Source organism: Pristis pectinata, chromosome 11 (assembly GCF_009764475.1).
Source record: "Pristis pectinata isolate sPriPec2 chromosome 11, sPriPec2.1.pri, whole genome shotgun sequence".
In the NCBI taxonomy this organism is placed as follows: domain Eukaryota; kingdom Metazoa; phylum Chordata; class Chondrichthyes; order Rhinopristiformes; family Pristidae; genus Pristis; species Pristis pectinata.
The window spans coordinates 77397813-77418635 of NC_067415.1; the positions used below are offsets into that span (position 1 = coordinate 77397813).

At 42.6% G+C, this 20823-nt stretch overlaps 1 protein-coding gene and 1 long non-coding RNA gene across 4 annotated transcripts in view; one reads left to right on the forward strand and one right to left on the reverse strand.

The window, feature by feature from the left end:
• The window catches only part of LOC127575787 (LIM domain only protein 7-like), a 203628-nt gene that overhangs the window by 11185 nt on the left and 171620 nt on the right, over nt 1-20823 (reverse strand). For all 3 annotated transcript variants that reach the window (XM_052025884.1, XM_052025883.1, XM_052025885.1), the window contains 7 exons: nt 18265-18371; nt 15908-15962; nt 12287-12343; nt 10256-10281; nt 9907-10011; nt 7666-7758; nt 467-852 (listed from right to left, as the gene is read on the reverse strand). In XM_052025884.1, the coding sequence (XP_051881844.1) occupies nt 467-852; nt 7666-7758; nt 9907-10011; nt 10256-10281; nt 12287-12343; nt 15908-15962; nt 18265-18371 (829 nt within the window). The remainder of the gene's footprint in view (nt 1-466; nt 853-7665; nt 7759-9906; nt 10012-10255; nt 10282-12286; nt 12344-15907; nt 15963-18264; nt 18372-20823) is intronic.
• On the forward strand, nt 754-10248 carry LOC127575788 (uncharacterized). The gene is made up of 3 exons (XR_007957126.1): nt 754-887; nt 6793-6886; nt 9966-10248. It is a non-coding gene; the product is annotated as an uncharacterized LOC127575788 (long non-coding RNA).

The following is a 20823-nucleotide window of genomic DNA, read 5'->3' on the forward strand; positions in this document are numbered from 1 at the left end:
GCATACAAAACAAATGGATACACAGATTTTTCTAATTTCTATCCCCTTTGCCAAGTCCAATTTGCTTCCCGAAAGGCACCTCAGATCTCCCACAGATGCAACAGAAACATGGGTGAGAACATAGAATACTGCTGAACCTGATGGTCCAACTCATTGAAGTTTCAACATGCCGCACCTTAATCAGAAGCAGTATTTGTTTTGTACACAGAGCCTGGATTTAAACATATGACCATACATGGACTGCCAAGATAGAAGGCTGCAGGGAAATTAAATCTTTACAATGATTAACATTCAGTTATAATAATCTGGGAAACCATTCTGCTACAATTATTAACCTTATTGCTCAATAATTTCCCAATGTCACTTGCGCAATCTATTGAACTGTTCCCAGCAACTGGGAAGGGAGATACAGTCATCTGGTACAACAAATAACTTCAGTAAACCAAATGGGACTTCAGAATCTTACCACCGAGGTTGAAATTCTTTAGCTCTTTCCGCCTCTGCCTGACGTGCTCGCTCCTCTGCCTGTTGCCTCAGCCTTCTCTCTCCTTTCTGCCGCTCCAGCTCCAGTTGCCATTGCTCCTGGCGCTCCCGCTCCCTCTTTTCCTGCAGTTTGCTTTCTCGTTCATGGCGAGCTGCCATTTCCTGGCGTGCCATGTTCTCCCTGCCTCCTAGCCTCGTCGTCCTCGCTTTGGTGCCCATCTTGTTCATCGCCCAGCTCCTCTTCAGTGTCCTGATCATCCCAAGATGTGACCAGTTTCGGGAGGAGAGCCTGTTGCTGGATTCACCAGGCCAAGCCATGGCACTTAATGGTGATCGTGGGGTGTTTGTTTCTTGCAGTATCTTACGCTCCTGTTAAAATTGGAAGTATATTTAGTCTACTAAAGGTGAGAATCAAGAGTTTTGTCAAAATGCCGCACTTTAGAACAGAGAAGGCTGAAAGGAGATGCAATCAGGATGCCTAAAGTAATGGGAGCTTAAGTAGTGTGAAAGGGAACGACTTTATTAGTAGATGAATCAGTAACAAGAATTATGTGGATGGAGGAAGGATTAGGGGAAAGTGAACCATTTTTTTCAGCAGTGGGTGGGTGGTGAAGGGCAGAAGCCCATTGCCTTAGTTTTGGTAAAGGTTGAAATCTTTGTTTATTTAATGCAAACATTGGAACTGCCATTAACTGTAAATCCAGGAACCAACAGCCGGGAAATGGGGTGAGGTTGTAGGGTCCTTTCTCAGTCAGCATGGACATAATGGGCCAACTGGCCTCTCTGCATTGGAAATACTAGAATTGTAAAGTTCACTGGGTGGCACAGTGGCACAACTAGAAGAGCCACTGCCTCACAGCACCAGAGACCTGGGTTCAATCCTGACCTCGGGTGTTGTCTGTGTGGAGTTAGAAAGTTCTCTGTTACTATGTTGTCTTCCTCCGGGTGCTCCAATTTCCTCCCACATCCCAAAGACATGCAGGGTTATAGGTTAGCTGGCAACTATAAATTGCCACCAGCGTGGAGGCGACTGGTAACATCTGTGGGGAGTTGATGAGACTCTGAGGAGGTACGAAGTAGATTGTGATTAGAGTAAACAGGTCGGCTTGGACTTAGTGGGCCAAAGGGCCTGTTTCCGTGCTGCATCTCTCTGTGACTCTGTTACGATAAGAATCCAGCTTCTTCCACTTTCGTTCCACCATGTGAGGTGACATTTCCCACATTATTCCTTCTGGAGATGATTTGAAGAACAGCTCTAGGATGAACATTCACCAGCCATTCATCCAAATGCACGTCTGTTATCTGGCCCATAAGGAGAGCAACCTCCGACAGGAGTGACGTCTGTCATGGTGGTGTGTGGGGTGGGGATAGGATCCATCTCCTGGGGCTTAGTCACCACTCGTGAACCGCCCCACCTCACAGAATGAAACGCCACGTCAAGGCTGCCAGGACAAATGGACTCACAGGGCAGCGATAAGTACAGCACAGCGGCAGCATGGGTACAGTTCAATCGCAGTGAGCCAGACTGCTACGATTAAAAAACAATACTATTTATCTAATTCATTTAAACTGTCCAGCTCTCATAAGGAGATTTGAATTCATTCAAGACTGGCCAGATTCCCTGCCCCTTCAATAAGAAAACACAGGCCAAAATCTCCACCTAAACATTGATCTCAAATCCTCTGGAGACACATGAACACTTAGGCTGGGAGATGTGCCACAAGTGGGCCAGTGTAGGAGTGCGAATCTGAGGCTTTGGCTCAAGAGGCTTCGGTGAGGAGGCAGAGGGGAGTAGCAGGTAAGAACAGGCAAGGTTTTTTATATAGTTAAATAAAAAGAAATCAAATTATAACTAAAGTAGGGATGCAGGATCAGGCGATGTGTTGTAGCTGCATGATGTGGGAGCTGGTGGACCCCAGTGTGGTTCCTGGTGACCACATCTGTAGTAAGTGTTGGTTGCTTGAGGAGCTCAGGCTCAAGTTGATGACTTGGAATCTGAGCTTCAAACACTGCGATGCATCAGGGAGGGGGAGAGTTACCTGGACGCTTCAGGAGGCAGTCACACCTATTAGATTAACTACTTCAAATTCCGTCTGTGGTCAGGGACAAGAGGGTGTGACTGTGAGTGAGGCAGGTAGGGGGATCCAAGAGGTAGTGCTGGAGGAGCCTCAGCCCTCAGCTTGCCCAACAGGTCTGAGATTCTTGCTCCCTGTACGGATGAGAGAGGGGGCTGTAGGAAGAAGAATGAGCAACCGTGACCGTGGCACCATGATTCAGGGAGCCATCCAAGAGGAGGGAGAGAAGAGAAATGTAGTTGTGATTGGGGATAGCGTAGTCAAGGGAATCGACACTGTTCTCTGCCGCAAGGATCAAGAGACCCAAAGGCTGTGTTGCCTGCCTGGTGCCCCGGTTTGGGACATGTCATCTGACCTGCAGAGGAATTTGGAATGGGAAGGGAAAGACCCAGTTGTCATGGTCCATGTGGATACCAACGACATAGGTAAAACAAGGAAAGAGGTTGTGCTGAGGGAATTTGAGCAGCTAGGGACTAAATTAAAAAGCAGAACCAAGATGGTAATAATCTCTGGATTGCTACCTGAGCCACGTGCAAATTGGCAAAAGGTCAGTAAGATCAGAGAGTTAAATGTGCAGCTCAAAGATTGGTGTGGGAGAAGTGGGTTTTGAATTCGTGGGACATTGGCACCATTATTGAGGAAAGAGGGAGCCGTTCCAATGGGATGAGCTCCACCTGAAACCATGCTAGGACCCAGGGGTCCTGGCGAATCGCATAACTAGGGCTGTAGATAAGGCGTAGAGGGGGTGGGTTTCAACAAATTGGAAGAGAATGGATAAAGTAAAAAGGGTAGGAGAGTGCTGGAGAGGTTACTGAAGTCTCCACAATAAAGAATAAGACAGAAAGTTTAGAAGGGATAAGAATTTAACTTCAGGCAACATGGAGACAAATTTGAGAAGAAGGGTGGTGAATACAGGACTGAAGGTGTTATATCTGAATGCATGCAATATATGAAATAAGGTAGATGAGCTCATAGCGCAGTTAGAAATTGGCAGGTATGACGTTGTGGGCATCACAGAGTCGTAGTTGAGAGAAGATTACAAGTGGGGGCTAAACATCCAAGGATACCCATCCTATGGAAAAGACAGGCAGGTGGGCAGAGGGGGTGGGGTGGCTCTGTTGGTAAAAAATGAAATCAAATCCTGAGTAAGAAGTGACATAGGATCAGAAGATGTAGAATCATTGTGGGTAGAGTTAAGAAACTGCAAGGACAAAAAGACGCTGATGGGAATTATGTACAGGCCTCCGAATAGTAGCCAGGATGTGGGGTACAAATTATAATGGGAGATAGAAAAGGCATGGAAAACCAGCGATGTTACAGTGGTCATGGAGGATTTCAATGTGCAAGTAATTGGGAAAATCAGGTTGGTACCGGATTCCAAGAGAAGGGATTTGTGGAATGCCTGCGAGATAGCCTTTTAGAGCAGCTTGTGGTCAAGCCCACTCGGGAAAAGGCAATTCTGGATTTGGTGTTGTGCAATGAACCAGATTTGATTAGGAAGCTTAAGGTGAAAGAACCCTTAGGAGGCAGTGATCATAATGTCACAATTCACCCTGCAGTTTGAGAGGGAGAAGCTGAAATCGGATGTATCGGTATTAGAGTTGAGTAAAGGTAACTACAGAGGCATGAGAGAGGAGCTGGACAAAGTTGACTGGGAAGGGGACCCCAAGCAGGGATGACAGTGGAGCAGCAATGGCAGGGGTTTCTGGGAGTAATTTGGAAGACACAGGATCGGCTCATCCTAAAGAAGAGACAGCATTCTGAAGGGAGAATGAGGCAACAGTGACTGACAAGGGAAGTCAAAGACAGCACAAAAGCAAAAGGGAGGGCATACAATATTGCAAAACTGTTGGGAAGCTAGAGGATTGGGAAGCTTTTAAAACCAACAGAAGGCAACTAAAAAAGCAATAAGGGGAGAAGAGATGAAATATGAAGGTAAGCTGCCCAATAATGTAAAAGAGGATACCAAAAGATTATAAAAGAGTAAATGATAGGCAAGAGTGGACATCAGACTGCTTGAAAATGATGCTGGAGAGATAGTAATGGGGAACAAGGAAATGGTGGACGAAATGAATAAGTTTTTTTTTGTCAGTCTTCGCTGTGGAAGACACCAGCAACATGTCAGAAATTTGAGAGAGTCAGGGGGCAGAAGTGAGTGTAGTCACAATTACTAAGGAGAAGGTGCTTGGGAAACTGAAAGGTCTGAAGGTGGATAAGTCACCTGGACCAGATGGACTACACCCTAGGGTTTTGAAAGAGATAGCTGAAGAGATTGCAGAGGCATTAGTAGTGATCTTTCAAGAATCGCTGGTCAGGAATGGCTCTGGAGGACTGGAAAATCGTAAGTGTCACTCCACTCTTTAAGAAGGGAGGGAAGCAAAAGACAGGAAATTATAGGCCAGTTAGCCTGACTTCAGTCTTGGTAAGATGTTAGAGTCCATTATTAAGGATGAGGTTTCGGGGTACTTGGAAGCACATGATAAAATAGGCCGAAGTCAACATGGTTTCTTAAGGGGACATCTTGCCTGACAAATCTCTTGGAATTCTTTGAGGAAGTAACAAGCAGGATAGATAAAGGAGAGTCAGTGGATGTTGTTTCCTTGGATTTTCAGAAGGTCTTTGACAAGGTGCCACACGAGGCTGCTAAACAAGATAGGAGCCCATGGTATTACAGGAAAGGTACCGGCATGGATAGAAAATTGGCCGACTGGCAGAAGGCAAAGGGTGAGAATAAAGAGGGGCTTTTCGGTTGGCTGCCAGTGACTAGTGGTGTTCTGCAGGGGTCGGTGTTGGGTCCGCTACTTTTCATGTTATATGTTAATGATCTGGATGACAGAATTGATGGCTTTGTGGCCAAATTTGAGGATGATACAAAGATAGGTGGAGGGGCAGGTAGTGTTGACGAAGCAGGGAGTCTGCAGACGGACTTGGACAGTTTGGGAGAATGGGCAAAGAAGTGGCAGATGGAATTCAATGTAGAGAAGTGTATGGTCATGCACTTTGGTAGAATGAATAAAGGCGTAGACTATGTTCTATACAGGGAGTGAATTCAGAAATCAGAGGTGCAAAGGGACTTGGGAGTCCTAGTGCAGGATTCCCCAAAAGTTAGCTTGCAGGTCGAGTTGGTAGTAAGGAAGGCAAATGCAATGTTAGCATTCATTTCAAGAGGACTAGAATACAAAAGCAAGGATGTAATGCTGAGGTTTTATAAGGCTTTGGTCAGACCACATTTGGAATGTTGTGAGCAGTTTTGGGCCCCATATCTAAGGAAGGATGTACTGGCATTGGAGAGGGCCCAGAGGAAGTTTACAAGAATGATTCTGAAAATGAAAGGGTTAACATATGAGGAGCGTTTGATATCTCTGGGCCTGTGTTCACTGGAGTTTAGAAGGATGAGGGGGGATCTCATTGAAACCTACTGAATATTGAAAGGCCTGGATAGAGAGGATGTGCAGAGGATGTTTCCAGTAGTGGGAGAGTCTAGGACCAGAGGGCACAACCTCAGAATAGAAGGATGTCCCTTAAAACAGAGATGAGGAATTTCTTTGCCAGAAGGTGGTGAATCTGTGGAATTTACTGCCACTGCCAGCTGTGGAGGCCAAGTCATTGGGTACATTTAGAATGGAGGTTGATAGGTTCTTGATTAGTAAGGACGTCAAAGGTTACAGGGAGAAGGCAGGAGAATGGGGTTGAGAGGGAAAAATAAATCAGCCGTGATCAAATGGCAGAGCAGACTCAATGGGCTGAATGGTCTAATTCTTCTCCTATGTACTATGTTCTTATGATCAATTCAACAGCTAGACTGTGAACACGAGTCTCTTCAAAGCATAAAGGATCATAATAAAAAACAACTCAAAGACTCTACTATTAAGCATATATGTTCTGAAATGATTTCACGCAGGCAACTCGCACTGCACAAAAAAAGACAACTAATAAAAAGAGCCTTATCAAATGTGCCATCCATGTGTTCTTCCGTAATACAATACTAGAGCAGATTGACTGTTTCTGGATAGAACTGAATCTTTTATGTTTAATCTCTAAGGGAATCAATATTTCTATTGTTAGGATTACTGTCAAGTCAAAACTTGTGCAGAATCTGCACAAGACTGCAAGTTCTAAACCGAGCAAAGACGGACAATAAGTGTTATGTCATTTGGTGATGGGAAAGGATCCAAAATGATTGGATCCAGATTTTAGAGTTAGTATTGAACATTATCCAATTGTGTTTGAAAAGGATTGACGAATATTGATTCAATCAAGATTGGCCACTTCCACTAATGAACATTATGTTTAAAGTGATAACATTTTGCAGCCATGAATTCATTAAGGTAAGAACCAGCTTAGATGAAAATATTATTTCTAAATCTATTTGGAAAGTTGAAATTCTTTTTGACCACAAAGGAAAGAATGAAAGAGTAAATGCAATGATTTATCTGATTTTAGCACAGATTATACATTTCTTACAAAGGACAAGGTTTTGCATGCAGTATTGTTTTTGCTGCCAGGATTGGGAGCAAAGTTTATTTGCACATCAAGGGCAAAAGGACAACACATTTCAAAAGTCGAGTAGTCTTAAAGATTAATCTTTAGTTGGCTTCTGAAGACAAAGAGAAGGTTCTCCATCCTCATTCCAGTCTATTGGTAAATCAAAAGCATCAGTCACAATACTAGCCAGGATAAATGCTTTCAGCAAGTGGTTCCAGCAAATGGTTCCATTAGCAATTAGTAACATCCATTAAGAAATATAATCCAGCTATTGTAAAAGTAATTTCTTTAAATGCATAAGGCCTTTGACAATGTTTGGAATGGCAGTGTAAAGGTGTGCTCTATTCCCAATGACTAACTTCTAGTGATGAACATTCATCATTAAAATAAACGCAAGGACAAAATCAATAGCTTGGGCTATTAAATGATGTTAACGATAGTTATTTGTGAAAATACCAAACCAAGAGGGTCAATTATTTTCAATATTTTAATACTAAATCCGATTACCTCTAGTCCACTCTTAACTTAAAAATTCCAGAAACTACTACTGTGGTTTCAAAGACAAATGCATTTCCCACACATGTGGGCACCCTGTTCAATGTTACACTACATCTCTCATTACCTCTTCGTAGTACTTGGAACCTTCTTGTTCAGCTTCTCTCCGGGCCTTTTCCCATTCTTCCTGTAGCCTTTCTTGCTCACGCTGATATTTTTCCTAGAGGTCCCAGATGATCAAAACCATTAGGGAAAGAAAAGTGTACAGAGGCACAAAAGAGTTTACATTTCCATATTGTCTCAGTAGTACTAAGAATAACTACCAATGCCAAAACTGGAATCGGACTATGTGTGAGAAATTCATCCTCCAAGGGAAGCACTAAATGCACACACATGGTGGTGGTTGTGTGCTGAATTCTGCTTTCAATGTTTGGCTTTGTGCAAGTCAATGAAACCAAATGTTGCAATCAGGGTACAACCTGACATCACAAACTTATTGCATGTAGTCAAGGACAAATTTCTGTGCAATCGTTAGATTGCTTATTTCAGTCAAATTAAAAACCATTATAACTTGGAGTTGGAAGAATTTTAAATTATTTAAAACATTATGTGCATTACCAAATTTAAGATGTTATATCATAGGCAACTTTTTATACAGATTAACATTACTTTTGGATGTGAATTTTACCCAACACTGATCCAAAGTCAATGAATGATGTACAAAACATTCATAAAGATTGGCAGTGCCCTTTACCATTTAATACAAGCACTTGTTTTGAGTCTAGGTTTGGCAAAGACTGTTCACAGGAGAGATCCCACCATTCAATAACAAAAACTATCAAAACAAAGTTAAGCCATCACCACTTTGTGCCATGCATGCTCCATGTTATAACTAGCAAGAACACTGTGACAACACACTGGCATTAGAATAGCACAGTTACAAAAGAGTAATGTTAGGTCCTCTCCAATGCAAAAGGATAGTAACCTGGCTTGAACAACAGAGCCTCAGATTCTTCTAATATAAACTGCCATCCATGTTCAAGAACCAACAGGATTGTACTTTTTTTTTGAAAGAATTGAAACTGAAATATGCAGATAATGTCCATTCCACCTGATTAAGTTTCCTATGATGAACCAGGTTTGGTTGGTATCTTGCTTATGCTAGACGGAGCTGGTTACACAAGTGTTCCAGTCTCAAACAATGCAATCCCCTTCGGTTATTCCCAGACAACTGAAGACACAATGACACATGATAGGGTATGGATCATGCACAGGCAGAAGAGATTTAGTTTAATTTGGCATCGTGTTTGGCACAGCCATTGTGGGCCAAAGGGCTGGTTCCTGTGCTGTACTCTTCTATATTCTATGACAGATTCAACCACCATACCAGTCATTGCAAAGGACACAATGAGTAGAGCATGACGGGGCAAACTTGGTCAGAGAATGAATTCTCCAGGTAAAATATGGTACTATAGAATGATGAAACCTCAATCTTCCCTATGTTAAGCTATGTTGATCTCAGCCACAGGATCATGGCATGATGTTGAAGTAGCAGAGATGGAAGAATTGTCACTGAAGAGCAGAAACAACTACTCTAATACAGTAAAACTGGTAATTCAGCATCCAAATGTTCAGAAATTCCAATAGTACAGCATCTAGTTCATTAGCTCGGAGGGTGGACTGGGGGTCGAAGGTGTGGGTGGGGTGTGTGGCCAGAACCAGTGTTCCAGAAATCAGGGGACAGGATCTGGACCGTGTGTGGCTGGATTCTGGAACATCAGGGGTCAGGGACATGGGCAGGTGTGTGGCTAGAACCAGGGCCTTTTATATATTTCCTGCACCCTTTAAATTCACCAGGTTCACGAGAAAGTTTATTATATCAATATGTAACAGCGAAAAAAATGAAATAAAAGTGTTGGGATATTATTAGCAACATCCAATAGTTTGGAAAAATCTGCTAGTCTGTCACCACCCAAGTTCCAAGACTCCTGAATTATCAGAGACCTGCTGTAACGGACAGCGGTATAACCGGGTGCATTTCACTGGAAACCAAGGGTATTTGGCTGCCTCAAAAAAGACTGAAAAAGAATCGCAATATCTTGAAGTATGTACAGTAGGAAGGATAGTTGAGAAACTGAACCACTTAAAATTAATGCAAAGATGGATTCTGTTTTTCAAAGGCCCGTGTCCAATGGTTCACATCCTCTTGTATTCTAGTCTTTGTACAACAATGAAACAAAATGGAATGAAACCCCTTTGTCATAACATACTATGTTAAAGGGCTAGCATCCATGCAAAGCATTTATTAGTAAACCCAGATGACAAACCACCTTAACACCATGTGGCTAACACCACAGCCACACTGTACCTGTAACAATCGGTCTTGTTCTTTCTGCCATAATTCCTGCCGCTTTCTCTCCTCCTCAGGATTCCAAGACCAACGACTTGAAACACTAATTGATGGAATTTGTAGCTAACATACCACAGCAAGAAAAAAGCATGTAACATCTCTTTTCCTCATACATATTTGCAAATTTCTTTAATGTCAAGTATATCTGCCAGTGATCAACTGAATTCATGAAATGCTCAAAATACTGCATTAAAGTCTTACTGTTTAATACACAAGTGGAAACAAGAATGAGATAATCTTCTATTCCTTACAGAAGACAAGATATTCTTTACATTTAACCTCAAGGCAGAAAATGAACTATACTTACATCGCTCATTGCCGATTCTGATCCTCCTGCAGAAAAAAAGAATTTAACATGAGGAACCCAGTAGAAAACAATACAACTTTTTGCGTATGCTTTTTGTGGTCCCAAAAAGATACTTCTTCATCTCAGAAGTTATGCTTCTATGCAATGCAACTCTGAAGATACTGAGCGACTTCTCAAACTTCCATGGACATGGTTTGTGGCTAAGTTACTTCTGCTGGGCATGAGAGATTCAGTATCTGCAATTTAACTGCTGGATCCTTTGTCTTTGGTTTTGCTCCACAAATGAAGGAGTCACAACTTCATCATTGTTCGAAAGGTACGTCCACTGTACTGACTGCAACGTTGTGCTCTACGTCCAAAATTTGGCTCCACTGAAATTAATGTGACCAAATTTTGGAAGATGAGAAGAACATGTTGCTCAAGCAACCAGTGGCAAAATGTCTCCCACACCCATTTAGAATCTGTGATTGGTTTTGTTGTGACTTATTATAATTGCAGTAAGGGACGAGACCATCCCAGAAAGTTGCTGCAGTTTCAACAGACAATAGCCTCTTGCACTCTTCAGTCTTCTTAATGAATACTGTGCCCAGTTAGATATGGTTGCTTCTGTCAAGAACATCTCAACAAGAGTTTAAACTCTTGTTGAACGTGGGCGGCACGGTAGCGTAACGGTTAGCACGACACTATTACAACGCCAGCGATCGGGGTTTGATTCCCGTCGCTGTCTGTAAGGAGTTTGTACGTTCTCCCGTGTCTGCGTGGGTTTCCGCCGGGTGCTCCGGTTTCCTCCCACATTCTAAAGACATACGGGTAGGTTAATTTGGGTTTAAAATGGGCGGTGCAGACTCTTTGGGCCGGAAGGGCCTGTTACCACGCTGTAAATAAAAATTTAAAAATAAAAGTTGAAAAAAAGAGTTTGGCTTGAGAAAGAACTCAAAACAGCCAACTCAACTAGCTTGCTGTGTGCTCAATAAATTATTCCCTCTTCAAACACATCTTGGAGACAAATATCAGCAGTAAAAAGAAATGTTCTGTGACCTGAGGTGGTCAGAAACATAAGTGGGATCCTATATATTCTCCACCAATCTACAACTGTACAAGTCAATTGTTCAGTTGAGGCTAAACTAACCCCAAAATTGCAGGCTACGAAAGGCAAAATTTCAGTCAAGACGAGGCTTGCTCAGGAAACTTTCATCTCGTTGCTTAAGTGAAGAGTTTGGGGATAAAGCTCCAAATGCACCATTGAATTCATCCTCCATTCTTCCCAAAGGCTGGATGTGGAACCAGCCTAAAGTGACAATGAATAACGTGAGGTAAAGGCACCACTGACTACAGCATTATTTTGATCTATTTCAAGCTGTGGACATATATTAAACAAGGCATTTTTGTGCAAAGTCATTACTATCAGAAGGAAGTGGAAGAGTGTGCAAAAGGGAACAGGGTGATGCATGTCATTCAAAGATGTGTGAAGATGGTAAGCAAAAAAAAAAATCCATAAAAATTGAGACCATAGCAACATTCGTGGTTTGTTATACCAAAGCACACACCTCTTCTGCAATCCTAGTTCTTAGACTGGACCTCGCTTGAGAAAGAATATAAACCACTACTGTAAGCTTTGGATTGTCTCAGTTCTAAAACTTAATTTTCACAGCACAAGATATATATGTAATTCTTCCTTGAAAATAGTCCATTAAAATGTTGGTATGGCCTTCAGTATTCTGCTTTGTATCAGGCTCAACAGAATTACAAAACCATTTGCTTGCCAAATGTCTCACAATGGCAAGAAATTAGAAACACTGAGGGTGTAAAACAGCACAGTTCACATTGCTCGAAGACCAACATGAACAATGATTACCACAAAGGTAGACTGATGAATTGAAAGTAAAATCTGATGCGCCTACAGAAAGGAGAGAAACATTTATGAAAACATAAACAGGTGACTGAATACAAGGCTTAGCCTAGTTCCATAATAACTAGCATAACTGACACTTAGTGTTTCAAAGCATATATGCATATTAAGCTTTGTTTTACCTTGTTCAAAGAACTGGGATCGCCTTTTAAAGTTTTTCAGACTAATGGGTTCAGAAGCTAAAGGAAAAAGAAAAGAACATTGTTAACTATCAAGTTTAATTCAGTCCAAAATTATAACATAAACTATTTGGATAACCCCAATTTATGAATGGAGAACAGTTTATGCTGGCAGGTTACATGCAATCAGTTTTTCCCAGAGCCTTAACCATATTGACCAGCAACAGTTGCAACAAACCAGAAATGCCACAAACAACAGTTTAAAATAGTTCAGCTACTTCCTTCAAGCACTTTAGATTTAGAGTCAAAGAGCACAGAAACAGGACATTCAGCCCATCGGGTTTGTGCCAACCATCAATTTTACACTAATCCTACATTAATCATATTTTATTAATTTGCCTGACATTCTCTTCAACCCCTTCCCCTCCCCCCCAGATTCTACCACTCACCCTCAGTTCTAAAACTGAATTTTCACAGCACAAAATATGTATGCAATTCTTCCTTGAAAATAGTCTACTAAAATGTTGGTATGGCTTTCCGTATTCTGCCACGTATCAGGCTCAACAGAATTACAAAAACATTTGCTTGCCAAATGTCTCACAACGGCAAGAAATTAGAAACACTAAGGGTGTAAAATGGCACAGTTCACATCGTTCAAAGACCAACATGAACAATGATCACCACAAAGGTAGACTGATGAATTGAAAGTAAAAGGGGCAATTTACCTTGGCCAATTAACCTTATTATTGCTGCTTGGAAAATTGCACAAATAAGACCAGAGCTTTTCAGTCATGGTTCCTGGATCCTACTGGTGTCTTAACACAGTATGGAAAAAGAAGCAAGCAAATAATCTTTGCTGTTGTACACACCAACCACTCATAACCACAGTTCTGCATTTCTAAGAAAGGTTAACTAGCCTCATGTAATTTTAAATTAATACCATGCAAACTTATTAGGCATCAATAATTAAAATGATTCATCCTCCCATATCTGATGCCTTGGTGCAAGTCGTTTAGTTGCAGAATAGTCTGAAGTTGACAAAAGAGTTGTGGAAATCTGACTAATTTCTATCAAACACAATGGAATGTGTGTGTGAGTGCGCTACGGGAAATTGTTCCACTCTGCTGTGGATTAGTGGGAATGAGGAAGGATTTGTGGAAAGAAACAGGATTGAATATTCCATTCCAATGTTACTTTTAATTGGCACATAATTGGAAAAACTAAGCTAAAACCGTCAATCAACTACCTAAATGGAGTTTTCTTTATGAAATCAAACATTGGATCAGTTAAACATATCCTTCCCTTATGCACTGTGAGCTCCTGATTTATTTTAACTATTTCCTACACCTGCTGCTTACAGCAAATTGTTCATCACTTCGACCTCAACTCCTCTGCAGTTGTAAAAAAAAACAAAGGGAAATTACTAACAGCCCACACCTGACAGAATTTAATCTAAGACTGACCTCAGATTTACTTGATGACAGGACCTTGAACTTACTTGATGACAGGAACACAAGCTGCTTGTGCCCATGTCCAGTTCTATCATCTCCTTCTTTGATGCTTTGAGAATTGTTTTGACTACATGTTATTACTTGAAGGTGGAATAGCTTTAGAAGAACTGCAAGCATCTTTTACTAACTTACCCACGCATCAGTATTATTCCCAGCTGAGGTTCTGCACACATCTGCTCAGATTTCACATACTGATGTTTACCACCAAACGCAACTGACAACATTTACTTTGATATCACAAGTGAAGAAAATAGTATTTTTCAGGTGAAGCCCAGCTTTGAATCGTGTGTACATTGGTGCGTGTTCGACAATTAATTGATACCTCTCTAAAGCCACACGAATGATAGAGAAATGGAGGGCTATGTGGGAGGGAAAGGGTTAGATAGATCTTAGAGCAGGATAAAATATCGGCACAACATTGTGGGCCGAAGGGCCTGTACTGTGCTGTAGTGTTCTGTTAAAGGGTTCTTGGGATTTCATACTTTATGAGCCTGAAACAAATCTCATTCTTGGGATCTATTCTTTAACAATATTGAGCAACATCAAGATAGCGAGTCATTGTCTTTTAAAAAAAATACACCTGCAGGCTATTCCTAGGCAACAAAAGGGTTCTGTTTTTACAGACATCCATAAGTTGATTTTGTCCATAAGTTGGAAGATACCCAAATTCACATGATACCACCACAGGGCCTCCTCAACTTACGGCCCATAAATACGAACGGGGGTTTGGGAGACCGGCGGGGTGGATTTGCCAGCTGCTATGGGGCTACAGGCACCTTCTGCCGTGTGGGAACTCTGTTTGAGGCTGCATTTCTGATTTACAACTTGTTCGGGTTACGAACAATTCACAAGAATGGAACCCTGCGGTAACCTGGGGCTGACCTGTATTGTCATGAATGGCAACAAAAAACACACAAGACTGATAAGGAAGAACAATTACTACACGTGGAGAGGGGAAACTAGCTCTGCTGTTTGTAGGATCGAACGCATGTACATATGTCGGACTTTTGAATTTAATAACATTATAGGAGCTTGTTTGTATGTACGGGGTGTCCATAAATCAGTTGTTTGTAACCCGGGAATGACCCGTATGTTTAACTTGCAGCATGGGGAAGCCAAACTTGCAACATATTATAATATTAGATTAATAATGAGTGGGTCAACTGATGTTGTGGTAGAGTTTTGAATATGCATGTCACCGGTACAAAAGGCTTCCACAAATGATGTTACTAACAGCTAGTGGCTTCAGACTCATTACATTTGGGAGCTCAATATTTAGCGGCATTTTAAAGGAAACATTTGCACAGAATCGTTCATGGGCAAGGTGGAGAGGACGTAGAGAGGCCTTTTGGTTTGGTAGGGCAAGTGTGGGAAGGGAGAAAAGCAGAATGCAAAGGGAAACTCTGGACTATCCACCAAGCGGAGACCAATTCTTGCCACGTCTCTCATGCTGAAAGCCTAAGTGATTCTTTAGGAGACTGATTAAACCCACATGAGCCAAGACAAAAAGGTACAAGCTGGTTTGATCACAAAATGAATCCAATAATTGAATTCTGGATCCCTCAGGGCAAGTTAAGAGGAGATTTAATAGAGGTGTACTCAATAATTATATATTTAAATACATTAAAGAAAAGCTGCTGTCACTGACAGATAGTTCAAGGACCGGGGATACAGATTCAAAGTGATAAGCATAACATACAGGGTTGGGAGAGCAGAGTGATGAAAAATAATTTTCACGCTAGGAGCACCTACAGTCTGCAACTCACTGCCTGTTAGGTGAAACAGAATCAATCAGATTTTAAAAGGGCATTGAGCAAGGACTTGAAAAGAAATCATTTGTAGGGCTAGGGGAAAAACAGCAAATGGTTTGAACTGGATAGAATGCTCTACTAGGAGTCAGCATGAATGCAATGAGCTGAATGGTCTCCTGTTCTGAACTAATTTGTGACTCTGTTGAATAAGTTCAATATTTCACCCACTGTGTATCTTTCTCATATTGCCTAAAACTACAGGAAAAACAGCTGCCTATGCAGCAAAACTGTCTTTTAAGGGGCAGTTATAAAAACTGCTCCAGTCACAAAGAAACAACTCAGAAAGACTTTGCACTGGATACCTTTTTGCCTTGAATCCTCCGGTAATTTCTTCTCATCTTCTCCTGATCGAGTAAACTGTAAAAAGGTACAAAGTATACCTATTTTAAATTCATTACCTCAAAAGTCAAATGGAGAGAGGCTGGAGGAAATAAGGGGCTAATGTAACAAGTTAGATGCATACAATAAGATCAGTTACTCAAAGCTTTATAGTGAACTAGCAACAACTTCATGTTCACCAAGTGAAGCTGTCCATTAATTATAAAAATCACATCCCTCGTGACCAATGAGATTTAACTGAACTACTAATCAACAACTTTTTAACATCAGAAACAACTAAGATAATTTTATTTTCTATTCATAACGGTCACTTGTTTTACATAAGGCATTCTCTACTGTGCTGGCTGTTAACTTTTCAAAGCTAGCCATGCTTTGAAAACAGTAAGAATGTGGCTCAAGAATTTTTAACTAAATAGAATATCATGGAGTATTATGGTACTGTTATTTGTTTTGTTGGTCACTGAGATAGATTCAGCCTTGGCCTCTTGCACTGCAGATACAATATAGCAATGGCCCAGCATTAGGTTGTACTTCAGAAATTTCTTCCTGTACACTTCAATGGAACCAAAGTTTGGAAGCACAGCACAACCTACAGTTGCCGTGACAGTAATACAAGTGACAGAAGAGGAATTGCTACCAAAATATTATTTTGAGCAAACATAAAAACCAAATGCTCCAGACAAAAATATCTAATGACTATTAGCATTCATCTGCAAGGTTTCCTTCTTAATACCTTTCTTCGCATGTGGCTTTTACGTGGGTTCATTAACTTACAATCCCAAGAGGAATGGCAGCCAGGTAACCTCTTCAAGCCGCCAGTTACATCAGAATGGGTGTAACTTCAACTCCCCCTCCCACGCTATCACTGATATGTCAGTCCTCGGCCTCCTCCACTGCCAGGAGAATTCCAAGCGCAAACTGGAGGAACAGCACCTCATTTTCTGTCTTGGAACCTTGCAGCCTAACGGCATGAACATTGAATTCTCCCACTTTAGATAATTCCTATCCCCACCCCCCCTTCCCCACAACCCCCCCCCCCCACCATTCTTCCTCTCTTCTTCCCTTTCCCAGCTTTTTTTTCTTCTCTCCTTACCTTTGACCCTTCCCCTGGTGGATCTGCCCTCCCCTCCTCCCCCGCACCTGCCTATCACTATCTCTTACCTGCATCTACCTATCACCACCTTGTGCCACCCCGCCTCCCCTCTTTTGTCCACCTATCACTGCTCTGCTTTTCCCTCCTATATATTGGGCTTCCCCTTTTCCTATCTTCAGTCCTGAAGAAGGGTCCTGACCCGAAACGTTGACCGCCTGCTTTTCTCCACGGATGCTGACTGGCCTGCCGAGTTCCTCCAGCATCATCGTGTTTCTCACATCAGAATGGGCAATACGAAACCTCTTTGTAGGCAACTTTAATCCTTCCACTCAGAAAGACTCTCAGCGTCAAGGCATTCAACAGTTACTGGACCTATATTCTCAAGCTTGGAAGAATGAACGTGTGATCTAGTTAAAACAGATAAGATTCTGTAACAGCTCAGCACAGTGGGTATCAAGAAGTTGTTTCCCTCGGTTGGAAAATTTAGAATGAAGGGGCTTGGTCAGAGGATAAGGGGCTGGCCATTTAGATGTGATGTTAGGAGGCATTTCTTCACTCAGGCGGTGAATCTTTGGAATTTTCACCTTTTAAGGCGGTGGTTGTGGTTGAATTCATTCAAAAAAGGACAACAATAAATGGGAAGAGATAAGGTAATTGGGCAGTGAAAGAGAGGTTCAGATAGATCAGCCACAATCTCGTGAAATGGCAGAGCAAACTCAAGCAGCCATTTGGCTGCCTTCTGCTCCTTTCTTACAACAATCTTCTTCGGCCAGACACGAACCCATGCTATTTCTGCCACTGATACAAGTGACTTCACTCAATGAGATTTAAAATTATGGGCGCATGCATTGAAGTCAGATATAGAAAACAAAAGTCATACAGCATGGAAACAGCCCCTTCAGTCAAGTGAGTCTGCGTCAACCATCAACACTAATCCAACACAAATCCCCTTTCGTTCTCCCCCACACCCTCATCATCTCCCCTCAGGTTCTACCACTCACCTACACACAAGGGACAATTTACAGTGTCAATTAACCTACCAAGCCGCACATCTTTGGGATGTGGGAGGAAACCAGAGCACCTGGAGGAACCCCACGTAAATCACAGGGAGAACATTCAAACTCCACACAGGAGGCTAGGATCATTTAGAAAAATTGCACACGATCTCATTTGCCCTAAACAGACAAACTTAATGCTGATTTCAATGTGCTTAATACAACCACCTACGTCTGATAGTTGATTGAAGGGTTGACTTCTGCTGGACATCATAGTTGGTCCACTGGCTTCCCACCGACTGGGTTCATTGGAGATGTTGTATTTCATTTCACGTGTACCTGTAAATATTTATTCCAAAGAATCACATTGGTCAGAATAAGAGATCTGTGGGATTTTCATGATCAAATCTAAATTAGTACATCCTGGGAAGAGACAAACAACAAATGGGGCACCATTAAAATGCAGTCAGCAGAACACAGATAAACAAGAATAAAAGTAAGGGACAAGTGAAACGCCCACACAGGAGATGAAACCAGTAAAATGGAGACAAGGGACTGCAGATCCTGGAATCTAGGGCAAATAAAAAGCAAACTGCTGGAGGAAGTGTGCTCAGTTCTGGTCGCCTCACTACAGGAAGGATGTGGAAGCCATAGAAAGGGTGCAGAGGAGATTTACTAGGATGCTGCCTGGAATGCGGAGCATGCCTTATGAAAGTAGGTTGAGGGAACTCGGCCTCTTCTCCTTGGAGCAACGGAGGATGAGGGGGGACCTAATAGAGGTATATAAGATGATGAGAGGCATTGATCGGGTAGATAGCCAGAGGCTTTTCCCCAGGGCTGAAATGGTGGCCACAAGAGGACATAGGTTTAAGGTGCTGGGGAGTAGGTATAGAGGAGATGTCAGGGGTAAATTTTTTTACTCAGGGAGTGGTGAGTGCATAGAATGGGCTGCCGGCAACGGTGGTGGAGGCAGATACGGTAGGGTCTTTTAAGAGACTGTTGGATAGGTACATGGAGCTGAGAAAAATAGAGGGCTATGGGTAAGCCTAGTAATTTCTAGGGTAGGGACATGTTCGGCACAACTTTGTGGGCCAAAGGGCCTGAATTGTGCTGTAGTTTTTCTATGTTCTATGTTCTAACTCAGAAGCTCAGGCAGTATCTGTGGAGGCAAAGTAATGCTCGACGTTTTGGGTCAAAACCCTGCATCAGGACCTAAAGTGTAAAGGGGAAATACCAGTATAAAGATGTGATGGGGTTGGGTCTCATTTTGGCGACAAGGAGACTTACAGGAGTGAGATAGATTGGCTGGTTGAGTGGTGTCGCAACAACAACCTCACTCTCAATGCCAGCAAGACCATGGAACTGATTGTGGACTTCAGGAGGCGGAAGTCTGGAGAACACACACCAGTCCTCATTGAGGGGTCAGCAGTGGAAAGGGTGAGCAGCTTCAAGTACCTGGGCATGAACATCTCAGAGGATCTATCTTGAGCCCAACACATTGATGCAATCACGAAGAAGGCACACCAGTGGCTCTACTTTGTTAGGAGTTTGAAGAGTTTTGGTATGTCACCAAAGACTCTTGCAAATTTCTACAAACTTACGGTGGAGAGCATTCTGACTGGTTGCATCACCACCTGGTATGAAGCCTCCAACGCACGGGATCGCAAGAGGCTGCAGAGGGTTGTAGACTCAGCCAGCTCCATCATGGGCACGACCCTCCCCACCATCAAGGACATCTTCAAGAGGTGGTGCCTCAGGAAGGTGGCATCCATCATTAAGGACCCTCACCACCCAGGACTTGCCCTCTTCACGTTACTACCTTCAGGGAGGAGGTACAGGTGCCTGAAGAGCCACACTCAATGATTCAGGAACAGCTTCTTCCCCTCCGCCATCAGATTTCTGAATGATCCATGAACACTACCTCAGTATTCCTTTTCCTTTTGCACTAATTATTTATTTCTGTAATTTATCGCTTTCTATGTCTTTGCACTTACTGCTGCCACAAAACAACAAATTTCACGTCATATGTCAGTGATAATAAACCTATTCTGGGAGAGGCAGAAGCTTGCAAGAAATGGGTGGATCCAGGTGAGGAGGGGTTGATGGGAGTCAGGTGGGTGATGGAAGGGTAGGGATTGTGAGAGAGGCTGGCAGGTGATTAGTGGAGGCAATAAAGGGCTGCAGATTGTGGAATCTGATAAGAAAGGAAGGTGATGAGTGGAACCAGATCAGGGAGATGGGAGACCTCCCCAGATAAGGGAGGTGGACAGATGGGAACACAAGGGGAGGGGATAGGGGACCCAGTGGGAGGAGTATGTGAGTGATGGGAAAGAAACAGGGTAACAGGGGGATGGGGGCTGGAAGGAAAGGGCTTGGATGGATCAGAAGAGAAAGGAAGCGGTGGGGTGGGGTGGGGAGGGGAGGGTGGGGAGGGGAGGGTGGGGGGTGGAGGTGGTATGGGTTACCTGAAAATAGAGAATTCGATACTCGTGCCATTGGGTTGTAACCTACCCAGGCAGAATACGAGGTGCTGTTCCTCTAGTTAACTGTGTCAGGCATAGCTCAATAAGAAGACCCCATTGCATTTTCCAATTATCACCCTCTCTCTCATCAGAAGATTACCCTCCAGGTTAGAAACACTGCCCTCTCTTGGAAATATCTCCCTCTCCATCATCGCTGAAACCTAGAACTTGAAAGCAACAGTGCTGAGGGAGCACGTTCACCAGAAGGACTGCAACAGTTCAAGGCTGCAGCTCATCAGCATGGCATGAAGGAATGGTCAGTAAATCTC